The 11,892-nt window shown below is 33.8% G+C and overlaps 1 protein-coding gene across 3 annotated transcripts in view; it reads right to left on the bottom strand.

Moving 5' to 3' along the window:
* The window catches only part of LOC106457502 (mitotic checkpoint protein BUB3-like), a 37,437-nt gene that overhangs the window by 18,961 nt on the left and 6,584 nt on the right, over positions 1–11,892 (bottom strand). For all 3 annotated transcript variants that reach the window (XM_013916928.2, XM_022383466.1, XM_022383467.1), the window contains exon 3: positions 5,619–5,688. In XM_013916928.2, coding sequence (XP_013772382.1) covers positions 5,619–5,688 — 70 coding nt within the window. The remainder of the gene's footprint in view (positions 1–5,618; positions 5,689–11,892) is intronic.

The raw sequence follows: 11,892 nt of genomic DNA, 5'->3' as shown, positions 1-11,892 counted from the left end.
CCCCCCCCCATGTTTTACTAATAATAGTTCAAGAGTCAGTATGGTCTGGGACGGCCATAGTTATGTTGCAATATACTGTGAGGCGAACCAACTATAGGTCTTGTGGAACATCCCATCTCAACATTATGGGCCTTGTTGTGATTACGTTGACTGATTCAGCTCCTTTCCACACCAGATCTCCAGGAAATCAACCTGCAGGAGATGGTATGATGGGGTTCCCAAGTTGATTAGTATTCCTGGGAAGGCAACACTCACCACTGAGTGGGATCCAGTATAGAAGAGGGATGTTACCCTGTAAGGGAAAAGAAAGCAAAGTAAAAAGAAACCAAATCACAGTTAAATTATTGTGTTTAGTATGGCTACAAGTAAAATGCAATATCTGGATGAGGAAGAAAATACCACATGTTTCAGGTAATGGGAGATGAATGTGTTGGGTGTGGTCCACATGCCAGCTTAGAAGATTTCTTTTAAAGGATGACGTAGATGAGCAGCCATGAAAAAACCATTGGAAACCGGGACATAAGGACGCATAAGCCAACCTGATAAGTTGGCAAACCCAAGCTGGGAGGGTGGTGGATGAAATATTACTTTGAGAGGAAGAGTTTGAATAGATAAGCAAATGTGAACCACGAACGGAAGCTGTGTGGGCAATATAACATCTGAGAGCACACATAGCACATAGAAGTCTATCCAAATCAGAACAGGAATACAAATGGTAAATGGAAGGTAGGAAAATCAGTGTAAAAGAAATGTTGCCTTCACAAGCCACTGATATCTCAGATAGAAACTTTGAACTGGATACAAGAGAACATAGGTCTGGTGATAAAAACACATTATACATTGATGGCAAAAACATCTGACCAGCAATGAGCACAGGCAAAAAAGAGCAAGAAACAGAATTTGAGGGATAAATGGTACAGGTAACCAAGGTTTCAAATGGGGTTTGGGTAAGGGTGTGGAGAACAACAGTTCCAATCTGGGAATTTAGTATGAGGAGGGCAAAAGATCAGGAAAGAATTCAACCAAGGCAAAATGGTAGGAGAGGAAAACACCCTGCAGTAACAGGAAAAACTGAAAGTATTTGACAAGGCTGCTTAATTACCAGCAATGGTAGATAAGGAAGAACCATTGTAGAACAGCTAGGTAAAAAAAACTCAGGAGACATGAGGAATACTTGGATAGGAAGAAAGGTAATTATGGCACAGAAACCAATGCTGAAATATGCACCATTTTTTCTGATATACTGTAAGGGAAGAAGGTTGTACAGAATGGGAAATCATTGAAACTACACATCTGCAGATAGTCTAGACCACCTTGCAATGGATCAGACAAAGGCCACACATGAAGCTGGAGTGTGGCAATTGAGGGATTAAACACTGGTGACTGAGAAAGAATTGGGAAAGAGAAAATGCTAACAGAGGTACTGTCTGAAGTAGGGTAAAGACTGGAAACCAAGTTTGATCTGGCCAGAAAGGTGCTATTAAAAGAACATGTCACAGAATGGACTGGATGATAAATAAAACCCTGGTAAGGAGATGGATAGGAGGGTAAGCATACAGATAAAGGATGGTCCAATCCTGACTGAAGGCATCTACTGCCAAAGCCAAAGAATGAGGTAATAGGGACCAGAAAAAGGGCTAATTTGGTATTGAGATGGGTGGCAAATGTATCCAAACATGGGGTACCCCACTGATCACATAACCACTAGAAAACTTTGGAACTGAGGGACCACTCTGTGGGAAGGACTTTGTCAAGACAAGATCATTGATCCCCGACAAGATTCAACACACCCAGGACACGACACAATACTAAGTGTGTATGATATGAGTGGGCCCAGAACAGGAGTTTTAATGTTAGAAAACAAAGCAATCATGATTGGGTGCCACCTTGTCGATTGATATAAGAGACAACAGTCAAATTGTCGAAATGGATCACGATAAATTTGCCTCATATGAAAAGTAGGAATCAATCCAACGCCCGCTCCACAGATAGTAAGAAGCTCTAAGATGTTGATGTGCACTGCCATCTTGACTGAAGTCAGCAACCTAAAATTTCCTGAAAATCCATACTCATTCCCCCAACCCTTAAAAGAAGCATCTGTAAACAGATGCAACTCAAGTCATGAAGATGAAAGAGGAGTGTCCGCCATGGTGTTGTATCTGTCTAGCTACCATGGAAAATTGACTTGTGGTGAGGGAGGATGACTGATAATGGAATCCAAGAGATCCTGAACAATGTTCCATTGATCATGCAACAGCCACTGCAGAGTATGTATGTCAGCTCAACCCAAGGGTATAAGAGCTTCCAATGGAAACCTATGTCCCCTAAAGAGAGAGAAACTCATGCAGATAGTGTAGGAGAGGATTTGGCTTTGAGTAACAACTGTTCCATTGACAGTAGACAAAGCTGAAAAGGATATGCTTGACTGAGGAAGGAGTTGAAAATACTCCAAGATGGACAAGGTACTGTGTCAGGGAAAGGAAGGACTTCTGTAATTTGATGAGCTATCTCATTCAAGTTGCTTCTCAAAGAAGAGTTGGAGAGCAGCTTGTTGAGATGGAGCTAATAACAACAAATCATCCATGTGATGATGAAAGTGCAAACCTTGTGCATGAAGTAGTTGAGCAAAGGCTTTGGCTACCTGACAGAGAATGTAAAGTGCAGATGCCAGATTGATAAATACGACTCCCTTTGTACAAAACAAATGTAATGTCTGGATGAATGTGTAGGTAAGCATCTGAGACTCCTACCTTCATCATCCAAAGACCCAGAGTAAATGCCCACCACAGTGTGAGGAATGACTCCATGGTGAAAGAGGGAAGGTCAATGAACTGGTTGAGACGTGAGAGGTTGATTACTTTTTGCCAGTCCCCCATTTATTGGGGAATGATAAACAACCTGGAGTAAAACCCTGGAGAGGTTCTATAGCATCCTTAAGAAGGAGTGTCTGAACTGCATCGGAAAGATGTTGGCATGAAGTAGGATCCCGAGGAGGAGGGAAAGATATTGGGTCTGTGGACAAAGGAGGGGAGAATTGAGGAATTGAAGGGATAAACCTTCTGACAGTACCTGAATCACTCATGGATCCGATGTGAAATCTCACCAAATGTGCACGAACTTGACTAAGCATGACTTTGCCAGAACCCACACAATAGTCACTGTGGGTTTCGGCTGTGAATAATACAATAACACACCAACGAAACACAGGAAAGAGTAATGGATAAAGGGGTTGAAGGAGAAGGATGCGAAACAAGAATAGGAGTAGGTGAAGGCTGCAACAGTCAAGAGACCAAGGAAGAAATGGAGGAGTGGTGACAAGCAGCTCTACCCATGACTCCAATGAATCGGGTACATCTCCAAAAATTGACCTACATAAAGAAGGAGCCAGCCAAAGGTCTTGCAGGTAGGTCATGGGTAGATGACTACCACTTTAAAACTTTTCTGCACAAGTCACTGAGTTACATTGAAACTTTCATACTTAAAATTAAAATCACCTTGCACTCAAACTCTTAATAGTTTGAGTGCAAATAACTACAAAAACTAAATATATTCTAGTAGAGACACTTAATTAAAATAATGTCTCTCTTTGTGTACAAGATATTTATAATCTTTAACAAAATCTTACCAGTTTTATGAGGATACTTTAAGAAATTTCAGAGTTATAGTATGTATTGTTGCACAAGTGAAATTCCCACATTTGGGAATTTCTTGAGCAAAATGTAAAGAACCTAATATGCCAGGAAAAATGGAAAACACTTGAAAATTTATTGTGCAAACTGGAGAGGATCTAGGGTGTCAAGAAAATAATAGAGATTAGATGAAAATAAATTTTCTTTGCAATTGTAGAGTATCATTATGATCAAGTTTTATTTTGGACTACAAACAAACATACTAACATGTTTAAACTCATACTGATCTTTCCAATACAAGAAATTTGGTAATTTTGCAAATAAAATTCAATAATCTAGTGAAAATAATATTCTATTACAAATTCTTAACAAATATAAATACATGGACTTTTTTTTTGTTGTAAATTAAAATTGAGTGATTACCTTGATTAACCACCTCATTACAGGTGAGATAAAGTGTGCATATCACAACCTTTTACAGTTATATTCAAAACTTCATTAAACTACTTTATTGTCAATGTATATGAAAAACTTAGTATCAAAACATAGTTAATAAATCAAATTCTAATACTGTATAAGATTTAATTTGTTAATTCAAAAAGGAAATATTCAAATAAATCCTCAATCTCCTCTTGGATGAGAATTGCGACATTTGTTCTCTAGGTCTTGCTCATTTCTTAATGAATTTACTACCTATCTCTGCTAGATTCCAAGCAGTAAGGTAAGACATTAGTGAACTCGAAATTTCATATTTTTTTGAGACCCAAATACAGCTCAATTACTAAGTTTTATAAATTATATGGAATTCTGTGGCATTAAGATAGTAATTTATGATTTTTGGTTATTTCAAAATGTATATATAAAACCTAAAACAATTTATATTTCACATCCTCCTTGTGTGAAATTTGACAAGGCTTAGCAACCTACAGCAAGCAGCAAATGTGTACAAAGTTCGTAACTAAACGAGATAATTATTTGCTACGCTTATTTACTTACTGTTCTATGTTTTAAGAAAAATAAGTTTAAGAATTTATTTGTAAATAGTAATGTATATACATATACTGTATTATAAATGAAATGCGACTGTATTTTACAAAATACTTGTCCACTAAAACACAGCCAAGACAGATCATTTTGTTAAGGCCAGTTTTATACTCTTGGATACAGTAACATGAGTGCACATGTGCCACATCATTTCAACTTCTGTAACATTAAGCAAGCATGGCTGAAAGGTCAATAAAATAAAAATAATAAATATACAAAGATGTATAATGTTATGAGATTTAAGCTACTTGGACTAAACATTTGTGTTTTCACATTATAATTCATAGTCACTCTAGAATGAAAAGAGCATAATTTATATCTAATTCCTAATTTTTTATGGTGGTTATGAGGTCAGTGAAATTGACCCAACCCTTACAGAGATACAGTAGTGAAAATAACATAAAATTTAAAGTTTTTCTAAAAAACGTTTGATAATTATCTAGAGGTTATAAAGATTTTGCATGTGAAATTTCAAAATTTTCTGATGCATTAAGGTATTTTTAATCTTAGAATTAAAATTACTTTCCAATTGGATAGTCAACATTAAAAAAAAAGGCATGAGAAAAACATTACATACGAAATGTTAAAAGTTAATAAAAAAAATCTGTTTTTTTGTGTACGAAAGCCTTTTAATGTTTACTGATAATATGCAAAATTTTGTAAAGATATGTTTACTAATTTGAAAGTTATAACATAAAAACTATAACAAGCACAAAATGGTTATGAGGTTGGTCCCTGGGAGAAAGCCAGTGCTCAGAAAATTAATTCAATAGGGTTACAACTCTTCAACATAATCAACAAATCAAAACTAATGTTTCTGATTATTACTACTTTCAACTATTCAAACTATACATCTTTTGTCAGAATAATCTATTAGTTGAATGCAATCAATTATAAAATTCCACTAATTGCCCAGCTCTATTGTCAATCTCTGAAATGCTTTACCTGTACTGGAATTGAAATCAAACACTTTCACCTGACAATCTAATCCCCCACTCCAAGCATGGACTGCATCCTGAAAAAGAGTAAATTTATATCTACTATATTTCTTGTAACATCACTAATATATACATCAAAGAAAACATACATCAGAAAGGTAGAAATGCACAATTACACTACAAAAACAGTATTATTAATAATAGACTAAATGACCTGTACACAATTAGAGTAAATACATAAAAAAAAAACAATTAAAAACCATTTTGAAAGTTAATAATAGCAGATTTTGGAAGTATTTAAATTAATTTTGAAACTAACTGTCAAAGTCTATGTCTGCCTGAAGATATGTAGATGTTTTCTCACTAAAGATACAATCTAGTAGTAATTACTAAAGTACTTTTCTGTTTATGTTGTTGTTCAAAATGTGAATAAAACCTTACATTTATTAATATCAAAATGGTAGTCAATCAAGATATGAAGCCTTAACTCGAATGGCATATATATATAACTCATTTAGGAAAGAAATGAATTCAAACGTATCAGCTTTTCATTAGAAATCATATGTATGACTTACAGCCTGTAAAAAAACATTTTAATGCTTTCCTGACCATATGGGTGTCACTGATAACCTTTGATTTTTTTTTTCTTCTCATAGTGGAAATACCTAATCAAACTGCAAGAAACTTACAAACAATCTTTCATTTCAAATTGAATTGAGCATTGTAAATAAAAGAACTTTGAGATGATAATTAGAGAGAGAGAAGAGCCTGGAACAAGGCTAGTGCTAAACTCTTCAAGCATAAAATAGTAGTGTTTGTAATATTAAAATAATTTTATAAATTTCCATTGGGTACCTGGTGTTGTAATAGTTACATAAAATAATGTGCTACAGAATTCTTGCTAATAATAAGGTACAAAGTACAATTTGTTGTTGCAAGCCAACTGCCTCTCTTTGGTAAGTGGGATTGCACAACATTACTTGAACTTTGACCTGACAAACATGTTGCAATGGGACTCCACTACTGGTCAAAGCCCATGCTTTGGCCAGTACTATACTCCTCTAGAGTGCAAATAAAAAAATTAAATAACCCCCAGCAATACAGATATATACTTCCACACTTTGTATTTTTAGACTTCCTGAACAACAGTTACTTTAACACGTATGTCTACTATACAATTTGTATGTTCTAAAATATTTAGTATATAATATAAACATTATTTATATAATATTCTTATAACATTTACCTATAATACTCTAAATAATATTAAAATTTATTTATAATATTTCACATCAAATATATAATATGTATGGCCTAATACTTAATATATAACATGTGAATTAGAGAAGGCAGGAATTTTGACTTGATAAATTCCTTTCATCTAAAATGTTAAAAGGACTGATACTACTTGAAGAGATTACTGAGGGAGAAGAGCCAGTGTGACACTCCTCAAAGTACATACTAGTAACAGAATATCATTAAAATAATCTTATTTACATTGGATACGTGTTGTTATAACAACAAAAAGATACACAATAACAAATAACAAAAACATAAAAACTAAAACTGGTTGCTGCCAGTTTCTGGTTGATGTTCAGAATTAGAAGAGGCACCATGCTACCCGAACCATGCACTAACAAATGTGCTGAGATAGGATGCCATAATTAAAGGGAGGAGAGCCTGTGTTTTGGTTGGTGTTAAATGCCTCTAGCATTTAAATCAAATCAAACCACAGAACAAACTTACTAAATAGTATCTACATTTTGTTTTATAAAATTCATATAATTTTATTTTGTTTATTTGTTGTTAAGTACAAAGCTACACAACGGACTGTGATCTGCCCACTACAAATAACAAAACCCAAGTTTTAGCTTTATAAGCCTTCATACTTACTGCTGACTTGAATTAGTTTTCTTCTGTAACTTTTTATTTTATGAAAATCCAAAACTTTGTTGCAAAGCATATAGCTGAGTAATTAGTGGGATTAGCTCATCAATTAACTTTTGGGCTCATTAATCTATTACATTAAATTGATTATTCTCACATGAGATGGCTAAAAACAAACAGAAAACTTATAACGCTCAAACTTATTATTTGAAGTAGGCAAAGTACAAATAGCCAATTATATAGCTTTCTTTTTAACAACATACAAATATGACATCAATATTTTGATTTACTTGGATAGTTGTAATAATTGAAAATAGTACTAATTGGAAACACTAATTTTGATTAGTTGTTTATTTTCATGAGTCTTGACACTAATCACTTAAACTTAACAAACCTGAGTTATTGAAAACACTAACAATCAAAATACTAATTTTGATTACTGGATAATTGGAACAATCATAAACAGTAATAACTGAAAAACTAGTTGATTTTTTTATGACATTGACTGACTTAATCATAATTTCAATTAATCAATTATTTTATGCAACACTAATCAATGTGTCAGAATTTAAGATAAAGTATATATATAACTTTCCTTTTTGCCAGCACACACTTCACTTGTTTTCAAATTAATATATATATTCAAAATAAGTTAATGCATGTAAATAAATTCTTCAACACTATAGATATTATGAGCATATCATAAATACTTTATATATGTAGTTCTCTCTTTCTTTGGTCTTCTTTCTTCTGAAGATCCTATGTTCCTTTTGTCAAAGTGCACTCAGGCTGATTCAATTACTTTAGAACCACGCTTTGATGGAAAAAAATTATTTTTCTTATCTTTTTTTCTACTGTTAGCTTCACTCTAACATATTAAACATTAGGCCTATGTCAATTGTTAGGCCTGTCACTTCTACGGTACTTAACTTCACATCAACTTTATTCTCTTTTGCTATTATCTGTCTGCTTCTGTCTGTTTGCTTCCCGCTCATCTCGCACTATTTATATCTTTATCACTTAATCATCTGTCTGCCTTCCATATTCTTAATGTCAATATATTGCATGTGAACTTCGATATTCTCAACATCAATAAATTAACAAAACTTTCTACAATCATCTGCTTTTAACTCTTATTATGACAAAAACTAAACAATAATAAAATATTCACTCACAAAAATAAATTATTCAATAATAACTAAACCAAACAATTTTTTATATAATGACACAATGCTCATAGGTTTAGTTTGTTTTGAATTTTGTGCAAAGCTACATGAGGGCTATCTGCATTGGTTGTTCCTACTTTAGCAGTGATGGACTAAATGGAAGGCAGCTAGTGAATACCATCCACCACTAACTCTTGGGGTACTCTTTTACCAACAAATAGTGGGGCTGACCATCACATTATAATGCTCCCACAGCTGAAAGAGCGAGCATGTTCAGTGACAGGGATTTGATTGCAAGTCAAGTGCCCTAACCACCAGATCATACCAGGCTGCTCATAGGTAATTAATTATATCAACTGAGATAATTTCAAAACTCTAGCAAAACACTATTATGAAAAACATTTAAAATATTTCTTTGTGTGTATTATGATTTCACATTTTTTAACTGGTTGATTCAGAAAATGTCATTTTTATGTACAGTCAGTTTTAACTTGATTAATATTCATTAACACATTTCTTTTTATACTCCATTTTGCTAATTTTAGATGTCACCACTTCTGGTTATAGATTATGTGAAACAGGGTAAAAACTGACAAAAATTTATAAGTGACCACTTTAAAATATCATCACCATTATCTTTGTCAAGTGAGGTAACAATATTTTTTGTTAATGTAATTCTTGATCATTACTTTCCAAAATCAATAAATCTTAAAAATCTGAGCACAAGATGCTCAGTCACCTCAATATAAAATGAATATTTAAAAAACTTTTAATATAAAAAATCTCAAGTATGTCACTGAAGAAAGATAGAACAACTTTTTCTAAATATTTGTTTCTTAATTTTTTATTAAGTAGTTTAGGAAACAAAAGAATCATTTGTTGTAATCGAAAATTACGATTTTTTTTATCTTTTCATAAATAGTTTATTGAAAATTACTATGCTCTTAAACTTTTTATAAGTAGTTTAAGAAAAGTAACTGATCCTCTCATAACTATTGTATAAATGTCCTTTTTAAGACATGTTCAAGTAAAATTTTTAAAACTTTTCCAATAATTATATTTTATATTTAGTGAACACAATTTAATCAACTGACTTGCATTAATCTAGTCACTAGAATATACTGTTTGATATGCTTATGTCTTGCTATTTTGGGCTTTCACTCATGGTCAAGATAACATATGTACCGGATGAAAGTCACAAGGCTTTATCTGTTATTAAGTTATCACTGAGACTGATCCATGCAGCAAGACATTATGAATAATCAAGCTGACTTTATTTTTAATTACTTTAGCAGAGTTCGGCCATACATATTTCCTGTTTTTCATCTATTAAAATGTCAGAGCTCTAGAACTTCATATTCTACCTGTAAACAACAAACTGTATCAACCAGCCAGTTTGTTTTAATTGAATAGTGAAATAATAAGTTAACAAATGTAAAAATACATTTTGTTGTGTATCCAGCCTCATTATTTAACTTTTTCTGAAAAAATTTACCCTATCCTTGTTCCTACTATTTAGAAGTTTGACCTATGAATACCAAACACAATAAATCCAAAATCCAGATCTTTTCATACCTTGAAAAAGTGCCAAGGGAAACAGGTACCTTAACAGACAAATCACACAACCCTTTCTTTATGTCACTTCTTCAAAAACAAGCATCTGAAATTGCCTTACATAAACAATGTTGTAACTAAACAGTGTTTACCCAATGTAATTGTGACACACACACTTCAACCTTGCAGTCTTAAAAGTAAGGGAGAAATTACATATGTGATAAACTCCATCTAAACAGTTTGAGACATACTATACTTGGAGAAGAAGTTCTATTTTTAGAGATTGTTTAAACTAAATTTAGACTGGTGAGAAAATGTATTTAATCAGAAAGGATTACATGCAAAGATTTTGTAGAATGTAAAATGAAAACATTATTTTTGATCAAAAGTGTTTTGGTTGATGTATGGACTATAATCTTTTACAGTGACTTTAACATGCATCTGATAATTATGCACCTTATGGCAAAGTTATCAAACACATTACAGATAAAAAAAAAAAACAGTTGCCATGAGGTTATATTTAATTTGTATTACCAAGTTTTTGGAAGTGAGACAGTACTTATTTATCCCAGTTTTACACAACATACAGACAACAAGAGATCATTTGGTCCACCAATGTTGTCCTTGCTCACCCATCGTTAAGAAAAATAAAAATTTAAAACCACTCTATTTTTCAGGAAATCATTGAAAATCCTCTTTAAACTCTTGTAAAGTGCTGGCCTCCACTACTGATAACAACAACTTATGCCATAAGTCAACCACTCTGGTAGAAAATAAATCTGTCATAACAACAGCCTACCCTGGTTTTTTCAAATCTTAAACTTGTGTCATCTCATTCTATTATATTCAGAATATCACAATTAGAGGCCTTTATCTTAAAGATACTTCACATATTCTTGCAAACTTCTATAGGGCCACCTCTTATCCTTCTTTTCTGAAGACAAAAGTTAAAAGATCTTAACCTATCTCTGTTTAACTCTTCACTAGTCAGAATCATCCTTATAACACTACTCAAACCTTTTCAAATAAGTCAGTTCTCGACGAGAACAGGATGAGAACTAGCGTTAAGCAAATCCAGGGCCAGTAGAGAGCTAAGAGAAACAGTGTAAATAGTACAATCACTATTCTGCATGGCTTCTACATGATCCAGAGCAAGAGAAATAGCATACAACTCAGCAGTGAACACAGAAACTGTAGAGGAGATCCTGCGAGCAACTACCGAGCCACAGCAAACCATGGCACAGCCTACTCGCTGATAAACAATGCAGTTAGAAAGAGAGAGATACCGTCGGAAAGGTATCCCAGGCTTGTTTTTGAGCCTATCATTTCTCCTGGCAGGCAGGACTCCACCATTGACGAGGATACTGTGGAAAACGTGTCGAGGTGTTACGAATAAAATGAGCAGCTGCCTGGATGATATAGTCAGTCACTGTAACCACACAGTCCTCTATTGATGGCAGACAGACAAAGGCAGGATCAAGTTTGGAGAGACAGGTGAAAGATGGCCAGTCAGCTTGGTCCAACTTCCACCATGGCACTCGGGTTGGGTGGCATCAACCATGGCCAACCTCTACTCATAATGATAGGAAAATGATCACTGCCCCATGGTTCACTGTCGACCATCCAAGAAAAGTGAAGAGGAGCAAATCGAGAAATCGACGGCAGTAAAAGACT

The sequence above is a fragment of the Limulus polyphemus genome, unplaced genomic scaffold, assembly GCF_000517525.1.
Source record: "Limulus polyphemus unplaced genomic scaffold, Limulus_polyphemus-2.1.2 Scaffold339, whole genome shotgun sequence".
Lineage (NCBI taxonomy): Eukaryota > Metazoa > Arthropoda > Merostomata > Xiphosura > Limulidae > Limulus > Limulus polyphemus.
This window is presented reverse-complemented; position numbering and strand designations above follow the sequence as displayed.